The sequence below is a fragment of the Pleurodeles waltl genome, chromosome 4_2 (assembly GCF_031143425.1).
Source record: "Pleurodeles waltl isolate 20211129_DDA chromosome 4_2, aPleWal1.hap1.20221129, whole genome shotgun sequence".
NCBI lineage: Eukaryota > Metazoa > Chordata > Amphibia > Caudata > Salamandridae > Pleurodeles > Pleurodeles waltl.
The window spans coordinates 561,452,457-561,478,522 of NC_090443.1; the positions used below are offsets into that span (position 1 = coordinate 561,452,457).

At 47.3% G+C, this 26,066-nt stretch overlaps 1 protein-coding gene across 2 annotated transcripts in view; it reads left to right on the forward strand.

Moving 5' to 3' along the window:
• The window catches only part of KCNT2 (potassium sodium-activated channel subfamily T member 2), a 2,196,588-nt gene that overhangs the window by 1,034,089 nt on the left and 1,136,433 nt on the right, over positions 1–26,066 (forward strand). For both annotated transcript variants that reach the window (XM_069233351.1, XM_069233350.1), the window contains exon 6: positions 12,681–12,740. In XM_069233351.1, coding sequence (XP_069089452.1) covers positions 12,681–12,740 — 60 coding nt within the window. The remainder of the gene's footprint in view (positions 1–12,680; positions 12,741–26,066) is intronic.

Below are 26,066 nucleotides of genomic sequence, written 5' to 3' on the forward strand. Positions count from 1 at the left end.
CTTTTGTGAGTAGTACAGGGATCCACCTGTCAGGTGGAGGCACCAGGATCTGGCCTTCAGGAGGCCAAAGGTGCTCTCAATGATCCTCCTTATTCGCCCATGTGCCTCATTGGAACGTTCCTCTGCCCTTGTCCTGTCATTCCTCACTGGGGTCAGTAGCCATGAGAGGTTGGGGTAACCAAAGTCACCTGTAAATATCGCTGGATACCTGCTAACCACACACTCACGCTTAGGGCCGACACCACACCCATATACCTACATCAACTGAGTGGAGACCATGGACTCACCTATTAGCCACACCCGGTGCCTCTGGAGTTGAGACATCGCATATGGGATGCTGCTATTCCTCAAGCAAAAGGCATCATGCACAGAGCCAGGATACTTTGCATTGACATGGGAGATGTGCTGGTCTGCCAAACACACCATCTGCACATTCAAAGAGTGAAAGCTTTTTTGATTTCTGAACACCTGTTCATTTCTCCGGAGGGGGGGTGGGGGGGACAAACCAATATGTGTCCCATCAATGGCACCAATGATGTTGGGGATATGTCCCATTGCATAGAAGTCACCCTTCACTGTGGCCAAATCCTCCACCTGGGGGAAAACGATGTAGCTGCGCATGTGTTTCATCAGGGCAGACAACACTCTGGTCAGCACGTTTGAGAACATAGGCTGTGACATCCCTGATGCCATGGCCACTGCCGCTTGGAAGGAATCACTTGCCAAGAAATGGAGCACTGACAGGACTTGCACTAGAGGGGTGGATACTTGTTTGGTGGCGGATAGCTGACATCATGTCTGACTCCAATTGGGCACACAGCTCTTGGATTGTGGCCCTATCAAGTCTGTAGGTGAGGATAATGTGCCTGTCCTCCATTGTCGCCAGGTCCACCAGGAGTCTGTACACGGGGGATGTCTCCATCTCCTATTCATCCTCAGTGGTTGAACTCTAGGGTGAAAAACGGTGTGCAGAAGGTCATATTCAAAAATATATTCAGATTAATATGCAATTTTTGTTATACAGAAACAGTATGTGAACTTGTAAGTCAGTTGATGTGCCTATGTCTGCTGTGATGCAGTTAGGTGCCATGGCTTGTGCCCCCCTGAAATGGCGGCTGCCTGACCTGTGAGGAGGGACAAGTGGAAATGAGGTAATTCCGCTGGAGTTGTGCGCCGTTGCGTTAGGCGGTCGACGACCGTCATGCGACACCGCATTGGTTATCATTGGGGCCTATGGGTTCCAGGAGCCAATGGTGATGTATGCCGGCGGTGACGGTACGCACCGCCATGGACGTGACCGCCATTTTTATCTGTTCACTCACTTGCTACCTGACCTTCAACAGGAGAGGACCTAAACTGCAAGTGCTGCTGTGACCTGTGTCTGGAAGCGACAATGGCTCTAGTATCTGAGGAAAGGGCTCCTGCCTTCACTTCGGAGGAGTTGGAGAGACTGGTGGACGGGGTCCTACCCCAGTACCCTTTACTTTATGGTCCTCCAGACCAACAGGTGAGTACACTGTGAGCATGATGCGTGGGGCATGAATGTATGGAGTTCTGTGTGTCTAAGCCTCGTGTGGGGGGGCTTATGGGTCCTGGGCAGAGTGCTGCATTTATGGTGGTCAATGTATGTGCATAAGGGGATGGGAGGGATATGGTGGGCCATGAGAATAACAGTCTGGACAGTATGACTAATACCTTTTCTGCTGTATTTTCTCTGCAGGTCAGCGCCCATCAGAAAAAGGGTATTTGGCGTACCATCGCCAAGGAGGTCCTGACCCTGGGGGTGTTTGACAGGCGGAGCACCCACTGCCGCAAACAGTGGGAGGACCTGCGCCGCTGGGCAAGGAAGATGGCGGAGGCCCAGCTAGGTCAGGCCTCCCAACAAGGAAGGGGTGCCCATCGTACCCTGACCGCCCTGATGTTCTGCATCCTGGCAGTGGCTTATCCAGAGTTGGAAGGGCACTTGAAGGCAACACAGCAGCCACAAGGGGATGAGTACAAATTCAGAATCATGAGTTTGTGCGCGTTAAAGTCTTACCTGGGTGGGGGATGTGGGCTGTGGGTGCCCTTAGGCCAGGGCGAGCATGGCAGAGTAGGTTCCATGATGGGCAAGCTCAGATGCACTCCAACCCCAATTATGTTAGTGGGCATCTACTACCGGGCAGGTCCTGTGTGTTTCAGGTATGTAGCTAATGGCGTTAGGCATTGTACCCCATGTCCTGGTGACTAGCATTGTAACTGGTAGTGCATGGCCTAGTGCATAGGGCTGTTCCCTGTGAGTTGTGTATGCCAACGGTAGTGTTGCTGCTGGCATTGACCAAGTGTATCCTCTGTCTCTCCCCCCCTTTTTGTTTTGTCACCCTGTCCTTGTGTGCATTAGCATCATCTGGTGGAGGAGCAGAGGCACCGGTGACGGAGGGAGCTGCATCCCACATGGGCCTGGAGGCGGAATCCACCAACGGTGAGGGCAACAGTGGGACGGAGGGCGAGGGGAGCACCACGACAGAGACAGGAGGGGTCAGTACCGACAGCGACTCCTCCTCCAATGGAAGCTCCCTGGCAGCGATGGACACCTCTGTGCCCACCCCAACCACAGGTACAGCCGCCACACCTGTACCAGCACCGTCCTCCCAGCAGCCCTCAGCGTGTTTCACATGCCCACTCACCTAGGAGGGTGGGCATCTCCTTCGCCCCAGGCACCTCAGGCCCTGCCCCAGTTAGCCCTGCTGTGTGGAGGCTATTGACCTCCTAAGATCCCTCTCTGTTGGGCAGTCAACCATACTGAATGTCATCCAGGGTCTAGCAGGGCATTTTCAACAAACAAATGCACACCTAGAGGGCATTCACTCTGGTGTTGCAGCCCAACAGAGAGTGTTCCAGGCTCTGGCCAACTCACTGATGGCAGGCATTGTCCCTGTCTCCAGCCTCACCCCCTCAACTTCCTCTACCCAGTCCCAATCCCCTCAACCCCAGCCTATCCCAAGCACACCTTCAGACCTGCATTCACCCAAATCAACACACAGAAGTGGCTCAGGCAAACACAAGCACCACACTTCATCCCACAGGCAGTCATACAAGCACTATCCAGATGCAGACACACCAACATCCACTGTGTCCCCCTCCTCCTCGTTGTCCACCTCCCTCCCAGTTGTGTCTCCACTCACACCTGCATGCACTACATCCTCATCCACTACCTCCATCACCAGCATGCCTATCACTAGACGCCCCTCACTGGCAGTCACCACCCCACATCCATGCACACGTCTCCTGTGTCCTCTCCCACTGTGTCTGTGAACCCTCCTCCCAAAGTACACAAACTCAAGCACTCAGACACCCAACAGCCATCCACCTCACTACAGCATCGAGCCGACACACCTGTACCCAAACACAGCAGACAGACACCTCCTACAACCACTCCCTCTTCCTCCACTCCCACACCTTCACCCTCCTCCCGCCCCAGTGTCCCTAAGAAGCTTTTCCTTGCCAACATTGACATATTCCCTACCCCTGCCCCCCGTCCTTAACTTCGGGCCCGGGTGGCCAGAACCTAGCCAAGCACCTCAGCCACCAAGTCTACGGCCACTGTGGTTTCCGCAGCTACTGCATGTGTGAGAGGCTCCATGGAGGCACCCGTCAGCACAGAAAGTGTGCCAAGGCCAAGAAGGGGCTGCCACCTAGCAAGGGTAAAAAAGGGGACACCAGCCAGCAAGGGGAAGGAGGCACCACCAGCCAGAAAGGGGAAGGATGCACCACCAGCCAGCACGGGCAGGAAAGGAACACCAGCTGACAGAAGCAAGGAGGTACCACCATCTGCCAAGGGCAGGAAGGGGCACACAACACCAGCCATGGCACTGCAGCTGTCCGAGGCTGCAGGGAAAGGGCTGGAGCCTCCCCCCACCACTGACAGCACCGCCACCTACACCACGGCCAGCACCACCACCTGCCCCACCACCAGCACCACCACCTGCACTGCCAGAAGCAGCACTGCCAGCAGCAACAGCAGCCCCAGTGGGCAGCCATCCGAGGTTGCAGGGGAAGGGCTGGAGCCTCCCCCATCCACTGACAGCACCGCCACCTGCACCGCAGCCAGCACCGCCACCTGCCCCGCCGCCAGCACCGCCACCTGTCCCGCCATCAGCACTACCACCTGCACCACCAGCGGCGCCACTGCCAGCAGCAGCAGCCCCAGTGGGCAGCCGTCCGAGGCTTCAGGGGAAGGGCTGGACCACTGACAGCACTGACATGTTCAGCGCAACTGCCATCCACTGAGCAGCCATCACTGCTGGCTACATGGGCTGCAGTGCGTCCTGGCCCCTGCAACACCTGTCGGTGTGACACCCAGGTGAGAGTCTGTGACCTTCCACCATCCAGGATGAAGCACACTGGGCACAAAACCCCATCCAGAACCACTGGAAGAAGGCATCCACTTACCCTCTCCTTGGCAGGACGAAGCACACTGGGCACCAAGCCCCCTCCAGAACCAGCGGAAGAAGGCATCCACTCACCCCCTCCTCGGCAGAATGAAGCACACTGGGCACAAGCCCCCTCCAGAACCAGTGGAGAAGCCATCCACTCCAGAGACTGTGGATTTGCACTCCCCATGACCAAGTAGTAGGCAAACCACCCACTTGAGAGACTGTGACTTTGCACTCCCCATGACCAAGCAGTGGGCAAACCCCTCACTTGAGAGACTGTGGCTTTGCACTCCCCAGGACCGAGCAGTGGGCATGAAGCCCCCTCCAGGCCAGTGGCATTGTACCATCTTCCGGCTGATGTGCCCCCCATTCCCTGTCCCCCTGAGGTGCCTGTGTTTTTTCGACCTGATGCCCCTGCAGTGTTCTCTCCATATTGAGGCAGGAGTCAAGTGTGGCCTCACCCCTCATTCTGGTAACCCAGTGCTTTTATAGTTGGGAAACTTGAGATTTATACCATGCCCTCACCAAATCTCACTGACTAAGCTACACCCCTGGGTCTTCTTATGATTAGGAAATGGAGAGGTTCCAATCTATTCCTATCCACTACCCAGTGATTGGAGATTGTCCCCTACCCAATTCTGCCTATTGTCTTGCCTTATGACCACCTCCTTCTGAGCACTTCCTCTTTCCTTTATTGTAGAAATTCCCATCTGTTCAGCATTTATGATGTCTCTTTTCCATCAGAAGTCTGTTGTCTCTCCAAAGCCACATCTGCTATTTGGATGAGGTCTCACCTTCCCTGGCAGGGTTCAAGCTGGTTCTCTCTCCTGAGTTTGGTGCCAAGGTGTCTAGGAGGGTTCTGGAAATGAATAGGATCAGTCCATTTAACTTCTCCAATTCAAAAGAGGTGTGGTCAAGGATGAGCTTTGTTCTACCATCTGTTCCTGCCTCCTCCCTGATAGCTAATTCCTGCTAAATTGTCAGTTGTTGACAACTCCCCTGCCTTCTCAGGCCCTGAAGCCAGTCTATTGTCCTCAGAGAAAAAAACCTTTTACCTCACGTTTCATATATTAGGAATCCTGCCTTGTGGGCCTATATGGCACACGTTAGCGGTGGTATTAATATATCAAAATAAATTTTTATTACATGGCCAATTAATTTTTAGCTTCCATGTGTCACTGTAGAACTTTTAAACACCAGCCCTGTCAAAGCACAGTGGTGCTCTTGGCAGCCATATATTTTACCATACATGTAGGTGGGTGGTGTAAGGGCTCAACCCAGCCAACATATTAGATGTTAGATGATTAGATTAGATATCTTCCAAAACATTGTAGCAATTCTGTGACATTTACCCTGGCTTTCCTGGAAAGTTAAATAAACCAATTGGACAAAACTACGTTTATCAGTGCAGTTTTGTGGCCAGAGTACAGACACATTTGAACCAAATAGAAATGGCACAAAGCAGAGTCCTAAAATGAGCAGTAGGGTTCAGAAAAATGCAACAATCAGAGGTGATCGTTTGGAAGAGTTGGATTTCCTCAATTTTGCTGTAGTTATCTTTTAGATGATGTATGTGACAAAGTATTTTCAGCTGCCCACAGGCACAGTAGAAATACATTTATTAAATGAAATACATGGAGAATTTCCCTCCAAGACTAAGGACATTTAATAGCTATCCATGTTCCAAGGACATTTTAAGTTTAATATATATTGCACAAATATGGCACAAAATTATGGACAGACTAACACATTTGACAAGGTACTGACCAGTCCATTGTTTCCCAGACATTCAAAGAATCCTCTTCTGAGCTCTACTACCAACACCAAACCTATTAACTGAAGATACCTGCCCATACACAGGGACTTTATCAATATGAAAGACACATTCACATGGTTGTCTGGTTAACATTACCTTGTGTGTTAGCCCTCTGTCCTCACTTGAGATTGGGAACCAAAGACAATTTTGCTATATAGCATAGAATCATGCCACTGACTTGTACTAGCAAAAAGAAAGAGTACCGTGAACTCATGTGACAAATCACACACCACACACTCCTAAGTGAATGATCAAGTTCAATGCTCTTGGCAAGCTTTACTTCCCACCAATGAGCTGATTTATATGGAATCACAAGGGATCCAGAAAACAAGGACATTAAAGGGAAGATAAAGAGTTTTGCCCTGATGCATCAAACAAGGGCCAAAAAAAAAGTGGAGCCCCAAAACTCAAAATCGCCATGCATTTTCCATTGACTTCTTAGGTAGGATTACAGCAAAAACTGCTGAATGGAATTATGGTAAATTTAGCAAGAAGCTAGATCTTGGTGTACAGATTGTGCGTTTTGTCCTTTGGTGTGAATCCATTTAGTAGTTTTAAAAAAATAAAGGTTTAAATATATTTGCATATCTGGAGGGTTGGGTCCACAAGAGGTTAATTACCCCGCATACTACATCTCTCATGATATCTTCTATGACATTATTGATAATATCACTGCAACATTTGCAATTAAATTGTTGATGAGAAAACTGTGAGTGATGGTGGCGCGAGTTATAGTTACCTTAGGACACAAGTTCATGTTACTTGAGATACCTATAATTATACTTGGTAATTTTCTGTGTTTTTTTTAGCTTTAGGGGTGAAAGAGATTAAAAAAAAGAGCAATTGAGTGAAAGCGAGAGAGAGAAAGAGAGAGAGATGTAGAGGCCCAGATTTCTACTTTTTCATGCAAAACTGTGATAACGCAGTTTTGCGTGAAAAAATATACCGCCGTCTAGCGCCATTCCAAAATGCTGGCCGGTCATAATAATGGAATGATAGTAGCCAGAGGTGAGGCCTGTCTAGCATCACGAAAAAGGACGCTAGCTGGGTGGGGGAGGCATAGAGGGAACAGGTGGTTGTGCGTCAAAGGATGATGCTAGTCTGGTCAGGGGTTTGAAAATGCCTCTAACCAGACTCGCGTAATTGTTTGACGTAAACCCCCCATGGACATGACTCCTGTCTTAGTAAAGACAAGAGTCATTCCCACCACTCCAATGGCCAAGCCCAAGCCCAGTGCCGTATAGGGGTGCCCAAGTTAGGCCCCCCATGCCACTTTTTAATAAAATGTAAAATACTTACCTGTACTTACCTTACTTAACTTATTTACCTGGGATGGGGTCCCCCCATCCTGTGTTGTCCCTCTGGTGTGGGTGGGTGTGTCCCTGGGCCTATGGAAGGGCACCTGTGGGCCATTTCCATAGTCTCTGACCATGGAAATAGACCCCTAGTTCCCCTAACACCTGCCCTAGGCATTAAATAATGGAGCTGAGCATTCTTAGCACTATTATTTAAGGGCCCCCGTGGGTGCTTTTAGCACAGGGTATAAATATGGCACTATGGCCATATTGTCCTTTTTTGCACGGGAATGCATACCTTGCATCTCATTGACACAAGGTAGTAACTCCAAAACTTTGGCACTAGACGGGTCTAGTGCCATAGTGTAAATATGGAGTTAGGTTTGTGCAGAATTTGTGTAAAAAAAATGACGCAAATTTGGCGCAAAGCAAGTATAAATCTAGATCAGAGTTTTTTAGGCTTTGGTGAATTATATACTTAGAATGACATATCTCTGGACAAATTGAAAAGAAAATTGTATTTGTCAATTAAAAAGAGTGAGAGCACCTTTCATTATGAACCTTAACAATTTGAAGTTGAAAGCAAATTTAATTAAGTAGAAAAATTACCACAGACACATCTGGACCAGAACCCTCAACGTTCAGTGTGAGGATTTGTGACATTAACCATTATTCCACAGGTGACTCCCTCCAGTGCTTTTTATTCATTGTATAGAGAGTCCATTGCAATGACTCTCTCTCTCTCTCTTTGTCTCTCTCTCTCTCTCTCTTCCATCCCAATACGGGATGGAAGAGAGAGTGAGTGACAGAACTGCGGGGGGAGCCTCAAGGCCCCCGCGCGGTCCTAGTCGGCTCCCCATGTTCTGTTGGAGCCGGCATTGCTCCCCCAAGCATGGAGCAGCTTTAAATAGCAGCATCCTACATGTAAAAGCAATGTTTTCATCTTTCTTCCCTGCACGCATATTTGCAAGCAGGGAAGACATGAAAATTCTGCTTTCTGCAATGGAGAGCTGTTTGACAGCTCTCTCTTGACGAAAGTGGAGTTTGTTTGCTTTTGCCTGGTGTCAGCTGTCAGCTCCCGCCAGGGGCACCACTGGATATAGCAGGAGCCCTCCTCAGGGGGTGGTGGTCCCCAACGCAATCTATGGCTCTGCATAGCCCCAGGGAGGTGGTGGTCCCCAGGGCTGCAGGGGGCCACGCGACCTCCCGCATTTGATTTGAAGATGGGTCGCGGGGAGGTGGGGTCCCGGGGCTGCGTGGAGGTTGCAAGCCCCTGCATTGAAATAGAATGTGTGCCCCAGGGAGGTGGTGATCTCTGGGGATATGGGGGGGCAAAAAGAATACGTGCCCCGGGGAGATGGTGGTTCCCAGGGCTGTGGGGGATAGGCCGTGCGGCCCCACTACATTTGATTTATAATTAGTACCCTGGAGAAGTGGCAGCCCCCGAGGCTGTTGGGAGGCCCTCCCCACATTGCATTTGAAATAAGTGCCCCTGGGAGGTGGTGGTTCGTGGGGCCGCATTCAAAATATAAATATCCCCAGGACTTGGCCCATCCAGGAACTGCAGTTGAAGCAAGTGTGGGAGCCCATGCTTGTTTTATTTTCCACATTTTGAGTGGATTCATGGATCCGCTGAGACTCCAGCTGAATTTTGTTTTTAAAAAAGCTTTTTTGCTCTATGGGATGGGGGGGTGCGCTCTGGGACAGTGCACCAGAGCTAAGGGGTCAGGGTGACTCTACCCTGGCCCGTTTTCTTATTGTTTTATTTTTGGGGGGGGGGATTCGGCTGAAGCCTGGTCCCAGCATGGTTGCCAACACTTCCTTGTTAAAGTAATGGCAGCCAATTAGATCTTAGTATGAGATCGGAAGGGATCATGAATCCTTCACGTCCCCATATATACAAATTTGGATTTTCTTTAATATCTCCAAAACTACTAAACGGATTTACACCAAATAAAAATAAGGGGTCTTTCTGGACCAAGAATTACATTTTTGCCAAAATATGGTGTAATTCCGTCCAGTGCTTCGGGCGCTGTTGCTGTTCAAAATCCCCATGGGAATTAACATGGGAATTGCTCCTTTTTTGATTCCCCCCTTTTTCTTGGCCAATGCTTGACAGATCACCCCAAAACCTTCCAGACAGCAGCACAGCAGCTGACATGACTATCAATTGTTTTGAGAAACTTCTGTGAAGATTTGTCAAGCAACACCAAAGATATAGGCTAGAACTGCTTTTTCTACAGAAACTAGGTCCTAACTATAACTACCTAGTGGCGACCACCACTTAATATATATATATATATATATATATATATATATATATATATATGCACACACCTTGATATTTTGGCCCCATGATATTTTGACCTCTAGTCACACATGGACAAGGACTCACCACAACATCCATACATACATTCTCATAGATGACACCTACAGGTTTGTGTGCATACATGAGCAACATACCTATGGACCTTCATCACACACACAGACCAACACACATACAGTCATAATAATTATAGATTAGGATACACCCACTCATGCATGCACAACTACAGGATCTAATACACATAGGTCAATTGATGTTACTTATACATGCACAAAGAACAAGAGAAATGTATTATGTTATGTTGATTGCTTTTATGGTTATTTATGCAGCTTTACATCCAACTCAAAGAAAGAAGTGGAAGGAAGGTAACAAGAGACGTGGAATCAAGAAGTAATATTGAGAAGAGTCTTGAGAATGGAATATTGGAGCAGTACGGTGTAGCCAACATTAGGTGTCTTGTTGACAGAAGAAAGTAAGAGAGGAAACTAGGCTGATGGGCATCGGAAGCAGAAAAAGCTTATAGGATTTACTCAAAGGCAAGAAGAATCATGACATTACAGACAGTCAGGAATGATAAACTGTTAAGGGATGCCGGGCTAATTCAGCCAGAGTCAGGTATCTTTATCCACAAGCCAACACAAAGAGGGTGACACATACAGACAGCAAACATCCTGGCACGCACACAGCTCAAGCAACACACAACCGAGTAGAACAGTACACACAGAAGGACAGGTGGACTAACAGACAAACATTGTTTGATTGCAACTTTTATCTCACAGTTTAAGGGTAGGCATTGTTGTACCTATACACTGGACCTATATATGCTGCTAGTTCATTATTACTTCTTGTTTTAAATGACTCACTGTATTATCCATAATAGTAGAGTGTGTCTCTACTTGCTAATAAATACAATAAAATCATACACAAAAATTAAAACGAAAAACGGGTGCATGAGTACAGTGTTCAAGTTCGCGTTTTGCTTGATAAGCTAACTTCACTCTATCAACCCCTTCCCTACTCCAAATTGTTTTCATTATGACTGATACTAAATCCATATAAACCGTTGTTTTCATTATTGTATATACGCTTTCTTCTTAAGTCCTCCAAATGGTTATAATGTACACATGTACTTTCTGCATCACTTAATTATTTCAGTAGCTCAATGTTATTTGTTCCCTTATATTTCCTTGTCGCTATGTAAAAAAATTGCAATACTTGCAGGACTCGTACGCACTATTTGAAACTACAAAAGGTAAAAATAATTAAATAAAATTTGAATACGTGAACTATAGGTGCCAATAGTTAATCAATTTTTGGCCTTAAGGTAGAGTAATCACTTCTAATACTTGATGGAATTTTTCAGTCTCTGCACCCACTCAATCACTGTCCTCTTCGGACTAATGACCTTCCTCTTGATAGAATCATACATGAAATGCACTTCCATTTAAGTATCTTCATATATTTAGGACCATCATGTCACACAAGTTTGCCAGCTCTGTGTACCCATTATGCACTTCTCCTTTACTAGTCATTGTTTTCAATTGTTTAGGATCACTGAACCAAATGAATTCTGCAATTCCCAGAATACACTGCTTTGTTCAATGAAAGCCTACCACCAATAACATTGTCCCCAACATACAAGAGGCAAACTGACTATATATTTAATTATTTTCATGTTCTTATTTCAATGAATGCATTCAACAAAATGCTACACACATTAATTTGACTTATTTTACTGTACAATCAGGTTTCTGATATCTTACTTTCTGATTTACATGGATTGCAACATGAACAGCAACCACTTCACAAGTTCTTTGAAAGACTTTTACAAACAATGTTTTGTATGTATGAGCTTTCATGAAACATTTTTAAAGCTCGAATAAAGATAATATGAATATGATAATGGTCAGGTATTTCGATCTGTTTGTTGTTCTTGCTAATACTTGTTTCCATATAATTCGTCACTGTAAGGCCAGGTAGAATGCAAAACTATTTTATCACGAATAAGGATGCCACCGCACATTGATATGAATTACCTGTATAATAACAAATCCCACATCATTCAAGTGATATTTTACAAATGGCACTTTTTACTACAGCCAGTGGTCCAACAACATGAGGAAATGACGTACCATGCTAGAAATGAAAACTCCATCTCTGAGCCCTGACACTTGTATAGCTCTCTCTCGCAACCATTCCCCTAGCAATTGTTGCATACAATCTCCGGTCCCTTCTTGGGCGCTATGAGAAATAATTTGCCATCAATAATGCAAGTGCCCTTAAGCAAAACTAAAAAAACAGGGGAAAAACAGATGGTACCGTCGAGAGAGTGAAGCCATTCTCAGCTAAGATGGAAAATGAGAACTGTGCAAATGATATTGCTCTACTGGAAACTAAACTAGAAATTCTGTGGTAAATAGATTTCGTTTAAGTGGTTTTGTAAAAGAATGCCAATGTCAGAATATTCTCCGACATAATATCGTGTGCTGAATTCAATCTACAGAAATATTCACCGATTCAAGTTAATAATAGAAAATCTACCTGCATTCGGACGATATTTTTTTGACTAAATTAGGACATGGTATTTATATCAGACGATTTTTCTGTGTATGTTATTCTGAACTGTAACTGTTTAAGATTGCTCACCGCTCAACATAATTGTTCTAGATTTTAAATTAAGTATGAGACAACCTATTGCCATGAGCCATCGGGATAATCAGGTCTTAAGTCTCAATTTCTCGGTATCTGTGTTCACTGCATCAGTTCTTATTGAGCTAGAATTTGGCTGCAATCTTATGCGACCAGTAATGCAAGTGTCTTCTCTTTAGGTTACAGTGGCCTTGATAAGCCTATTTGAAACTATGTTGCTGAGTTATCTGAGCTACAAGGTAAGCATTTTTACTAAACTATTTACGAAAAGGATTGAGAAGGATATATGTTTGGATAGAATGTTATTTAGCGTGATAACACATTTACAACTCACAAGTCACTGCGATGCTATTATCCTCCCTGAAATATTGGGAGCACGGTAAGTTTCCCTTTTCCACACTGTCACTATTTTACCCTGAAATGTCACTCCGTACTAATAATGGAAGTGGAAGTTGTTTTGGGATTAAATTCTAAGTTAGGAGGATGCCTCCTTTTTTAAACTAGAAAGAACAAGGGTGTCTGGAATCCAAGAAAAGTATCACACTTGCAAGGATGGGTGAGGACAGCAGAGTACAATGAGGTAATTCGTTCTTGCACTGTCAGGGCAGCAGCTTATCAAATACTTCATCTCTCAACTTCACATGTAGAGTGTGCCAGCCTAGTTGGGAAATGAGCCACAAAGAAACTAGGGCTCACCCCACTGGTGCTCGTCCACCTTTGAGAACCCTCGAGAACTTAGAGGGTTTTGAGGCATGAACCCTGGCTCATAACTATGGCTTTGGAATAGTGGTAATCTGGGCCTTTAAGCTTTTACATTTTCTGCAGTTTCTGCTCAGGTTGCCAGCCTTGCCTGCACTTCCACTTCCTCCCTCATGAGGTGTATTTATTTAGTAGCAGGCTGTGTTCTTCCCTGCCTTTATAAAAAATCGAAATAAAAAATTAAAATAATATGGCGCATTTCCAGTGCTTGTGTCACCAACTCTCATTCTTGCCTTTTTGGAATAATTTATTACTGGCTGTTAGAAATTGGGTCTTTGGTTGACAGTCAGGTTACCTACTGTTCAAGCAAGGACCCTCACTCTTGTAGGGTATAAGAGAATCACCCTCAGCTAACCCTTGCTTACCCCCTTGGTAGCTTTGCCGGGCAGTAGGCTTAACTTCAGAGTGCTAGGTGTAAAGTATTTGTACCAACACTCACAGTAACTTAAAGAAAACACTACAAACTTACACAAAACAAGTTTAGAAAAATAGGAAATATTTATCTAAACAAAACAGGACCAAAACAACAAAAATCCACAATACACAAGTCAAGTTATCAATTAAAAATCAAAAAGAGTCTTTAAGTAGTTTAAATCACACACTAACGCTGTCAGCATGAAAAAGTACCTTGGGCGCGTCAAAAATAACCCCGCACGAGTGAGTGTGCATCAAAAAGGGCTTCAGATGCATTGATTCCACTCACGAGCGGGACCATGCATCGGGGCTCGCCGTTTCTTCTCTCTGCAGGAGAGCGATGCGTCGATCTGGTCAGCACAGTAGGGTCCGGGCAGGCCTTGCGCTGTTTTTCCACACCCAGCAGTACTTGAGTTGGAAATCCCGCGGCACGAGGATCCAAAAACCCCGCAGCGCGGGTTGTGATCTCCTAGCCTCCGTCAGCGATGCTGCACGTTGTGTCTCCTGCTCCGTGCGTCAATTCTTCAGTCGCGTTTCCTACGAGCATTGTTTCTCAGGTGCGAAGCCGGCGGCGTGTCATTTCTTCAGCCGCAGATTGGAGTTGCATCGATCTTTTCCCCGCACAGCGCTCTGTGCATGGATTTCCTTGTCTTTAGGCTGCCAGCTTCTCCTTTCAGGGTCCCAGGAACTGGATGGACACCACGGGGCAGAGTAGGAGTCTCTCCAGAGACTCTAGGTGCTGGCAGTGAGAAGTCTTTGCTGTCCCTGAGACTTCAAACAACAGGAGGCAAGCTCTAAATCAAGCCCTAGGAGATTTCTTCTGAAGATGGAAGGCACACAAAGTCCAGTCTTTCCCCTCTTACTCTGGCAGAAACAGCAACTGTAGTATTGCTCCACAAAGCACAGTCACAGGCAGGGCAGCTATTCTTCCTCAGCTCTTCAGCTCTTCTCCAGGCAGAGCTTCCTCTTGTTTCCAGAAGGGTTTTGGGTGCCCTTCTTATACCCAATTTCTCCTTTGAAGAAGTCCTACTTCAAAGTAAAGTCTCTTTTGAATGTGAAATCCTGCCTTGCCCAGGCCAGGCCCCAGACACTCACCAGGGGGTTGGAGACTGCATTGTGTGAGGGCAGGCACAGCCCATTCAGATGTGAGTGACCACTCCTCCCCTCCCTCCTAGCACAGATGGCTCATCAGGAAATGCAGACTACACCCCAGCTCCCTTTGTGCCACTGTCTAGTGTGAAGTGCAACCAGCCTAACTGTCAAACTGACCCAGACAGGGAATTACACAAACAGGCAGTCACAGAAATGTTATGAGCAAGAAAATGCTCACTTTCTAAAAGTGGCATTTTCAAACACACAATCTTAAAATCAACTTTACTAAAAGATGTATATTTAAATTGCAATCTCAGAGACCCCAAACTCCACATGTCCATCCGCCCCAAAGGGAATCTACACTTTAATCAGATTCAAAGGTAGCCCCCATGTTAACCTATGAGAGGGACAGGCCTTGCAACAGTGAAAAACAAGTTTAGCAATATTTCACTGTCAGGACATATAAAACACATTACTATATGTCCTACCTTAACCATACACTCCACCCTGCCCTTAGGGCTACCTAGGGCCTACCTTTGGGATGCCTGACATGTAAGAAAAGGGAAGGTTTAGGCCTGGCACATGGGTATACTTGCCAAGTCGAATATACAGTTAAAACTGCACACACAGACACTGTAATGGCAGGTCTGAGACATGATTATAGGGCTACTTATGTGGGTGGCACAATCAGTCCTGCAGGCCCACTAGTAGCATTTCATTTATAGGCCCTGGGCACCTCTAGTGCACTGTACCAGGGACTTACTAATAAATGAAATATGTCAATCATGGATAAGCCAATTACATATACATTTTGTAAAGGAGCACTTGCACTTTAGCACTGGTTAGCAGTGGTAAAGTGCCCAGAGTAACAAAAACAGTCAAATCAGAGTCCAGCTCACATCAACAACCTGGGGAACAGAGGCAAAAAGTTAAGGGAGACCACGCCAAGGATGAAAAGTCTAACACTGGGTCTTCTCTGATTGTCCCCCTTTTTGATGTATAGGCACAAAACATCCTGCTGCCCCTTTGGCTAAGATAACTCTCACCCATTACATTTCTAGGCACTGCAAATCACATCTTGATGGTCATCAGGCATAACATAAAAGCACTTCCACTATGGGCTCAAACACTCTCTGAACAACACCCTTCGTAGTGCAGCTTGCTACCCATATGGGTAAGTGCTTCAGTGCTACTCATGGATGTAGTAAATACTATCCAAATATTTAAACATAACACAAAACAACACAATACACATACATACACCTCTGACTGAAACACCCCTTGAAGATAGTGTAACAGGATCATCTTCATTTAGAACTGCTCTGAAAAGTTGATGAAATTCTGAACATTAATAAATAGGTTAGCACACTTAGAACACTCCAAAATTACCCTAAAGGCCAAATAACTTGAAAAAGTAAGGTTTCATCGCGTTTGTCTGCATGTATTGTTCTGAAGTTAGAAACTAGCATTTAAATCCAGTAATACTTTATTTTAAATTGGCAAAATGTTAAATGTGCTTTAATTCTTATAAGGCACAATTAACATGAATCCAATGATCTATATATGATTTGAAGCTGTTGTTGTTTTAATTTGAGGCTTGAGACTTATGGCCTGATTTAGAGTTTGGTGGATGGGTTACTCATTCACAAACATGACGGCTATCCCATCCGCTATATTATAAGTTCTATAGGCTGTAATGGGATTGTAATATGGCGGAAGGGATATCCATCCTGTTTGTTACAGAGTAATCCCCTCAGCCAAACTCTAAATCAGGCCATTAGACTTCCACAAACCACAGCACATATATTTTGCACTATTTACATCAATTTGCATTAGTATGTAGAACAAACAATTATTAGAAAAAACATTTGCTTCAAGTGACAAACAGCAAAAACTGTGTACCTGCGGCAGTCAATTTTTGAAATGTCAGGACTATATTGCACTGGACCACAATCAGGACCCTAGCGCAGTAGTGAAATTGAATAATGCTGAGCTGTTTGATAGATTTTAACCATGCTGTGCGGACAATTCGATTCTGGAAGTGTTTATTTTTAATGCACCATATTTTTGCAGAGAGGATTCTAAGGTAAAATAGCACTTCTGAGGCAAAAAAAAAACACGCTTGAAGTATGATAGTGCAAACCAAATTCCCTTTAATATGTGGTGCTCATGCAAAGTCTGCAAAAACTCTTAATACCACAGGGGCAGATTGCTAAAAGCAATCAGCCCTTGTTGTAATACTTGCAATATTAGTACTGCAGTGGCGTAATGAAACTTAAGGACGCCCCCCTACAAAGTACCTGCATAGGGCCCCCTCCCTCTTGGACCTAGTCAGGGGCCTGCCGCCTGTGCACAGTGTACTGTGTAGATGGGGTCCCCTGGAACTTGGAGGCCCCCTGCACTGCGGCAGCTGTCAGGGCCTTTGTTACACCACTGTAGAACTCTAAAATATAAGACCACATTGCCTCTGTATTTGCTCTTCATCAGAGAAGGAGCTACCTACACAACTATATGGCTTTTACCTTGAGCATTGTGGTAGATCCAGTGGTCTTGCAACAACTCTGTAGCACCATTACCACAATCTTGGACAGGCCTGTGCATTTGAATATAGTAATTCCAAAGAAAAGGCCATGCTTCATGACCTGCTGAGAACCATAGACATGAATGCATGCAAAATCTCATTCTTGCCAGACAGATAGTATATAATCCTGTTGTGCATGTTTAGCTCCAATCATGATTTGACTACATCCTTAATTCATCCTCCCTGCGCCCTGCTGTCTCCAGGAGTGAAATACTTGAAGGAGCCCTCTCAAGCTATTTTCCAATGCCCCTGTCCTTGGAATTTGGCCTTTTAGCTTCTGGACACAAACCTTGGTCATGGAACACCAGGGAACAGCTGGAAAGAGAGGCAGGAGTGATCACATTAAAATCTGTCTTATGCAAGACACGGGCTCCAGCTCTTTGATTCAGGCTTAGTGGTTGGTCATGAAGGCATCTATGAAACGACAAATGATGTGCGATTCAGCCTCCAAAAAGATGAAGCAGATTGAAACTGTCAAATCATGAGTCCCCCTCCTGATAATTTTCTTGTGTCTACACTCCAGACCATAAGGGCCACTCCATTTCTTCAGTGAACTGCAGAGGCCCTGCAGTCTCTTTGTGCCTCAAAGGTGAAATATGCATTGATGCATCTCTCTTGGACAAATGGTGGCATCTAGAACAATCCCACCATCTATGATGATCACAGTTTTGCCGCAGATGTTTTGAACATGTTCACCTACTTTTACAAAATATTGTATAGTTCAAATGTGTATGATACTACAGCACCAGAATAGAGGTTTGACATGGAACTGAACTTACCTTTGTTATCTTAAGTAGAATGGAACCTTTAACAAGTCTCAACAAGGAAAGATGGATTTCTCTGAGAATTCTACAGGAGGGCTGCAGTGCATTTGATTGACGTGCTCTTTGACAAAAAGCCATAAGGAGTATAATGTTTTCAATCTCACACACAGCTCCAGTCTCAGTCATCTCCACATGCTTCATACTCTTGAGATGAATGGGGAGTTATTATGCAACCAAGGAATGGTAGTTATACATTGTTCACACAGCAGAGGTTAACTAAGGTGGCTTTATGCATGATATATTGCCCATCAGCAAGAGAAAGAGGCAGAGTTGCCTATACCTACTATTGCTGTTCCTATTGGTTGTCTGATCCCTGGCTGCCACCATATTGAGATAATTGTGGGCATCCATACAAAAGTAGGGTTTCAGATAAACAAATACGCTGACATGCTTGGGGATGAATTTAATCAAATATACTTGCAACATTCAAGAGTAGATTTACCTTTATAATTAAGGCTCCAAGTTTTCAATTTTTACAGATTTTTACAGATAAATACAGACAGAAAACAATGTGTTTCCTGTCTGTATTTATGTTTAAAAGCAGAATAATACAAAAAATTGTGCTTCTAATGGGTGGCTTTCCAATCTATCTGTTGTGAGTTACAAGACAACAGATGAAGAGATAGACAGCATGGGAAGTTAAAAAAGATTAAGATATCTTTACTTGTAGTAAATTGCTAATATTTACCGGTGAACATGTGTTAATTGATTCTGCAACAATAGTGGGTTTGATTTACACAATTCAAGCAAATATGTATTCTCATAGGTTTACTCTAAACCTGGAGCGGATTTCTGACTTCTCATTAATACATAATGGGGGATATTTCTTAGCCTCCAGTGCCACCTTTGCACCACATTAGCGTCATTATTTTTTAAGTTAATGTGGCCCAATGAGGCCAAACTCCCAGTGCCATATTTACAGATTGGTGCAATGCATACATTGCACCACTCGGTAACCCTTTGTGGTACATTATGCCTGCACCAGGCATAATATATGCAAAGGGGGTGTTAGGGGGGCTGAAAAAATGGCACAAGTAAATCTATGAGATTTCTTTGCACCATTTCTACCAGCACTTTTAACACCTGCTCACAGCAGGCGTTAAAAGGGGGCTTCCATTATTTAAAGCGGGACCCTATGTACTCTGCAGGAGTACCACCAACATTTCCGCGCTACTCCTGCAGAGTACATCAATAGTGTCACATTGCATAACTGGTGCTGCACTCAGTGCAGCGTCACTTTTCATAAATCTGCCCCTAAGCTTTTCCAGGAGTGCTTGTTGGAAGCTGCTACTGTCATAGTTCTCCCAGGTGTACCTGCTGGGATATGTCATGTGCAAATGTGCTCCCTTACAGCCAAATGATCGACTGTTGTATGAGATTGCACTGTCTAAAGTACATATATTTTACTCAGTATTTATTTGAAGTAGTGCATGTGTTACAGACAGCACAGCTCTGAGACAGGCGATCACTGGCCACTGTTTCTGTGCTGTGCTGCCTGTAGCTCCTTCGCTGACTCAGAGAAATTCTGAGTGAAAATTTTGTGCTTTCGATAGTGTGTCAGAAAGTGGGGTGTTCATTTGGGGAGGTGTTGCTCTCACCAGATTAATAACCACACCTTGGTTAGGCTAAAACACAGTTCCTAGGGAAGCTCTCCTCATTCCCTGATAGCTCTGACACAACTGGCAGGCAATTCCCATGAGAAATGCATGTAGAGTTCAAAAAAGCTGTTGGACTTTTCATCCTTGGCGTGGTGTCCCTTAAATTTTTGCCTCTGTTCCCCAGGTTGTTGATGTGTGCTGCACCCTGATTTTGCTGTTTTTATTACTCTGGGCATTTTACCACTGCTAACCAGTGCTAAAGTGCAAGTGCTCCTTTGCAAAATGTGTATGTAATTGGCTTATCCATGATTGCCATATTTGATTTACTAATAAGTCCCTAGTAAAGTGCACTAGAGGTGCCAGGGCCTGTAAATCAAATGCTACTAGTGGGCCTGCAGCACTGGTTGTGCCACCCACATAAGTAGCTCTGTAATCATGTCTCAGACCTGCCATTGCAGTGTCTGTGTGTGCAGTTTTTAACTGTAAGTTCGACTTGGCAAGTGTACCTTCCGTTTTCTTACATGCAGGACACCCCTAAGGTAGGCCCTAGGTAGCCCCAAGGGCAGGGTTCAGTGTATGGTTAAGGTAGAACATATAGTAGTGTGTTTTATATGTCCTGACACTGAAATGTTGCTAAATTCATTTTTCACTGTTGCAAGGCCTGTCCCTCTCATAGGTTAATGTGGGGACTACCTATAAATATGATTAAAGTGTAGATTCCCTTAGGGAGCGGATGAACATGTGGAGTTTGGGATCTGTGAGCTCACAATTTAAAAATACATCTTTTAGTAAAGTTAATTTTAAGACTGTGTGTTTGAAAATGCCACTTTTAGAAAGTGAGCATTTTCTTGCTTATAACATTTCTGTGACTCTGGCCCTCATTACAACCCTGGCGCTCAGTGATAAAGTGGCGGTAAGACCGCCAACAGGCCGGCGGTAAAAAAAATGGAAGTGACATAGACAGCCACTTTAACACTCTGACCGCCACGGCGGTACAAACAAACAGCATGGCGTTCACTGCCAACAGACAGGCTGACGACAATGTACCGCCCACACCATTATGGGAGGCCAATCCGCCACCTTTTCTGGGGCGGATTCAACGCAAACAAAAACACGGTGGAAACAGGACTTGGAAGGGAAAACTCTCACCTCTACACAGCCCACGAGGAACCAGGACGCCATGGAACCGGAACTACAAATTCTCCCTGCGATAGTCTTCCTGCTCCTCTACCAGTAGCACGACCAACGGCGGCAACGACCACAGTGAGTACTGCACCTACGACACAGGGGAGGGGGGAGGGAAAAGAGAGTGACACACACACGCAACACGCAACACCCCCACCCCACCCTCACACACAACAATACACACACCAATACATGCTGAAACATTACATTTCCCCCCCGGCCCCCCTGGAAGAACGCAAGGACAAAAGGAAATGAGTTGAACGATTGTAATCAGGAAAAATCCATTACTCAAAAATATATATACACTATGAACAAATATATACACCAAGAATTCAAGTCCATGTACTGCACCTACATGGTCTGTGGACCACTGGGCCCAAAAAGCATGGGCGAGGCCCACACTCAATACCCGATCCAAACGGAGAGCACACTGCAGGGGCATCAGATCCAAATAAAACAGGCACCTTAGGGGGAAGGGAAGGTGGGGCACCTTAGCAGGATGAGTACACGACGCCAGCTCCATGAGGGAGCTCCATGCCCATTGAGGTATCCTGGGGGGTGCAAAGCCACAGTCTCACAAGTCTCTCCAGTGGGTGGTTTTCCCACTGCTTTATCCTGGGGACTGCAAAGCCATAGTCTCACAAGTCTCTCCAGTGGGTGGTTTGCCCACTGCTTTATCCTGGGGAGTGTAAAGCCACAATCTCTCAAGTGGATAACAGTCTCCACTGGTTCTGGAGGGGGCTTTGTGCCCAGAGTGATTCATCCTGCCAAGGACAGAGGTAGTGGATGCCGTTCTCCACTGGTTCTGGAGGGGGCTTTGTGCCCAGAGTGCTACATCCTGCCAAGGACTGAGGTAGTGGATGCCTTTCTCCACTGGTTCTGGAGGGAGCTTTGTGCCCAGAGTACTTCATCCTGCCAAGGACTGAGGTAGTGGATGCCCTTCTCCACTGGTTCTGGAGGGGGCTTTTTGCCCAAAGTGCTTCAGCCTGCCAAGGACAAAGGTAGTGGATCTGACACTCCACTGACAGTGGGGCAACATGGAAGCTGTGCAGGCCCCTGGAAACGACCACCAGCCTCGTACGAATGACCACTGGGGATGGCAGCCATGTCCGCGGTGGTGCCACTGGCACAGGATGTGGCGTGGCCGCTGGCGGTGCTGGCAGCGGGCTCAGTAGCGGCGGTGCTTGTGATGCTCATTGGCAGCAGTGCTGGTGGGGGGCTCACTGAGCGTGCTGCTGGCGGCGGTGTCCTGAGCGGCGGTGCTGGTGGAGGGCTCACTGAGCGTGCTGCTGTCGGCGGAGTCAGCGGCGGTAGTGGTGGGGGGCTCACTGAGCTTGCTGCTGGCGGCGGTGTCCTGAGCGGCGGTGCCCGTGGCGGCGGTGCATGTGGTGGTGCCGGTCTTGTCCACTGTGCACATTGGCTGTGACTTCCCTTTCTTTCTCTGGCCCTTCCCCACCTTGGATGGTGGCGCAGCTGTCTTGCCACTCCCAACTGTTGTCCTGGCTGAGCCCTTGCTGTCAGGTGTTTTGGCCTTCTCCCTCAGGGCTGTGGACAACTTCTTTTGTTTTGGAGGTGGGGGAATTTCCTTGGCCTCGCTCCTTGGGACACTGGCTGCCCTGCTGCTTGGGGCACTCCAAAAGCTGGTTACTGCTGGCACCACTGTTCCCAGTGATGTGGTGGCTGAGGTGCTGGGTTGGGACCTGGAGAGGTGGGCCCTAGGGGATGGAAGGGGTGGGGGAGGTGAAGGGAAGAGGTCTAGGTTTGACAGGAAAAGTTTTTTAGACACACTGGGATGGGTAGATGGAGGGGGTTTGGGAGTCGAGGAAGAGGTAGTGGTTGTAGGAGGTGTTCGTTTGCTGACTTTGGGTGAAGGTACATGGGCTAGAGGCTGTGGTGAGGTGGATGGCTGTTGGGTGGGTGTGTGACTGTGTTTGTGTAGTTTGGGAGGAGGCCTCACAGACACACTGGGCCAGGACACAGGGGATGTGTGAATGGTAGTGGGGTGGTGATTGCACGTGAGCGGTGTGTGGTGATGGGCGTGCTGGTGATGGACGTAGTGGCTGAAGATGTAGTGCATGCATGTGTGAGTGGATACGTGACAAGGAGGCAGGAGGGAGACGTGGAGGAGGGGGACACAGTGGAGGCAGTGGATGTTGGTATGTGTGCATGGGAATGATGCTTGTGTGAGTGCCTGTGGGATGTGTGGTGCTTATGTTTGCCAGAGCTACCCTTGTGTGTTGAGGTGGGTGCATGCTGGTCTGATGGTGTGCTTGGGATAGGCTGGGGTACTGGGAATTGGGTCTGGGTGGAGGAAGCTGGAGGGGGGAGGCTGGACACAGGGACAATGGCTGCCATCAGTGCTGAAGCCAGAGACTGAAATGCTCTCTGTTGGGCTGCCTGGCCAGAATGAATGCCCTCCAGGTATGCATTTGTCTGTTGCAACTGCCTCTCTACACCCTGGATGGCATTCAGAATGGTAGACTGCCCAACAGTGAGGGATCTCAGGAGGTCAATAGCCTCCTGACTGAGGGCAGCAGGGCTGATTGGGGCAGGGCCTGAGGTGCCTGGGGCGAAGGAGATGCCCACCCTCCTGGGTGAGTGGGCACAGGACACACGCTGAGGGGCTGCTGGGAGGGCGGTGCTGGTAGGGAGGGTGGCGGCTGTACCTGTTGATGCGGTGGGCACAGAGGGGCCCGCCAGCGCAAGGGAGCTCTCATCAGAGGAGGAATTGGTGTCGCTGGTCTCAGCTCCTGCCCCGCCCTGGAGCTCCCCTCGCCCTCCGTCCCACTGGTGAATTCTGAGTCCATAGTCTCACCCTCCAGAGCCATGTGGGATACAGCTCCCTCCTGCTCCAGTGGCACAGCTCCTCCGCCTGATGATGCTAATGCACACAAGGACAGGGAGACCACAAAAAGGGGGGAAAGAAAGTAGAAAGACATGTTCAGTGCATGCAATACCGCTACCGTTGGCAGACACTACAGACACAGCAGCCCTCTGCACTACGCCATGCACTTTGAGTTCCCTAATTGAACACAGGGACATGGGGTACAAGGCCTATGCCCGATTGCTGCACACATGCAAGTCACAGGAACCTGACTAGGTGTAGATGGCTCTTACCACTGGTGGGGATGGGAAGCCACTGAGCCTGCCTCACAAAGGGTCCTTGCCTACAAGGCTCGCCCTAGCCTAGGGGAACCCACAGCCCACCTCCCCCACCCAGTCATCTCCAATGCGTGCTGAATCAGATGGATGTGACGGTACTCACCCCCTTGTGTCTGCTGTGATGCCCTCAAGAGCCCATCCAACTCCGGTTACGCCACCGCCAGGATCTGGAACATCAGGGGGGTCATGGTGCGACGGGCACCCCTCCCACGTTGGGAGGCCATCCCCAGCTGGGCCTCCGCCATCTTCTTGCTCCAGCGGTGAATGTCCTCCCATCTTTTACGGCAGTGGGTGCTCAGTCTGTGGTGGACCCCCAGGGCCTGGACGTCCTTGGCGATGGCATGCCAAATATATTTCTTCTGGCAGGCGCTGACCTACAGGAATAGTACAGGGGAAAAGGAAAAACTATAACCGTCGGACCATCACAGTCATTGGCCCACGTTCCCACCCTTGCCCTGATGCACATCCACTCACTGTCGTTTAATGCACGCCTCATCCCCCCCATCTCCCATCCACACCACTCCAAACAGGCATTGCCCATACAGCATGCTCACAGTGTACTCATCTGTTTGTCTGGAGGACCGCAGAGTAGCGTGTACTGGGGGAGGACCCCATCCACTAGTTTCTCCAACTCCTTTGATGTGAAGGCAGGGACCCTTTCCCCAGACAATTGAGCCATTGTCGCTTCCAGACTGAGGTCACAACAGCACTTGCAGTGTAGGTCCTCTCCTGTCGAAGATCAGGTATCAAGTGAGTGAACAGAGGGAAAATGACGGTCACGTCCGTGGCAGTGCGCACTGTCACCGCCGGCGTACATCGTGATTGGCTACTGGGACCCATAGGGTCCAATGTTAACCAATGCAGGATTGTGCTGCGGTCTTCTACCGCCTACCGCGACGGTGTACAAAGCCTTCGCAGTTACCTCATATCCCCTTGTCCCACATTACAGGTCAGGCAGCCTCCATTTCAGGGGGCCACATGGCATTAATTTTAAATGTGTCACACATATATAGGCCTTGCATACACACTAAGACAGGCACATAGCAGATTGACAAATGTGTGCAATCAAGTTGTTTATTTCGTACCTCAGTGTTGGCTGCCCCTCTGATCGCTGTTCTCATCCATTGAGCACGCCCGCTGGGGCAGGTGAGGAGATGGGGGCATCCTCCGGTGTACAGACCGCTGGTGGACCTGTCGACAATGGAAGAGCGACATGTAATAGCCACCTACAGACTTGATCGTGCCACAATCCAGGAACTGTGTGCCGTTGGAGCCAGACCTGATGTCAGCTATCCGCCATCCCACAGGAATCCCCCCTTCTAGTGCAGGTCCTGTCAGTACTCCATTTCCTGGCAAATGGGTCCTTTCAAACAACAGTGGCCATTGCATCCGGCATGTCCCAGCCAATGTTCTCTAACGTGTTGTCCAGAGTGTTGTCTGCCCTGCTGAAACACATGCGCAGCTACATCGTGTTCCCTCAGGTGGTGGATTTGCCTACAGTGAAAGGTGACTTCTATGCTCTGGGACATCTCCCAACATCATAGGTGCCATTGATGGGACACATGTGGCCTTGGTCCCCCCCGCAGGAGTGAACAGGTGTACAGAAACTGGAAAAGTTACAATTCAATGAATGTGCAGATGGTGTGTTTGGCCGACCAGTACATCTCCCATGTGAAAGCCAAGTTTCCTGGCTCAGTGCATGACGCTTACATTCTGAGGAATAGTAGCATCCCTTATGTGATGGGGCAACTCCAGAGGCACCGTGTGTGGCTATTAGGTGAGGACATGGACCCTATACAGTGTGAATAGTTGTCTGGGTCTGGTGTTGTCCCTAAGGGTTAGTGTGTGTCTAACAGTTGTCCCTCGACATTTGCAGGTGACTCTGGCTACCCCAACCTGTCATGGCTACTGACCCCAGTGAGGAATCCCAGGACAAGGGCAGAGGAACAC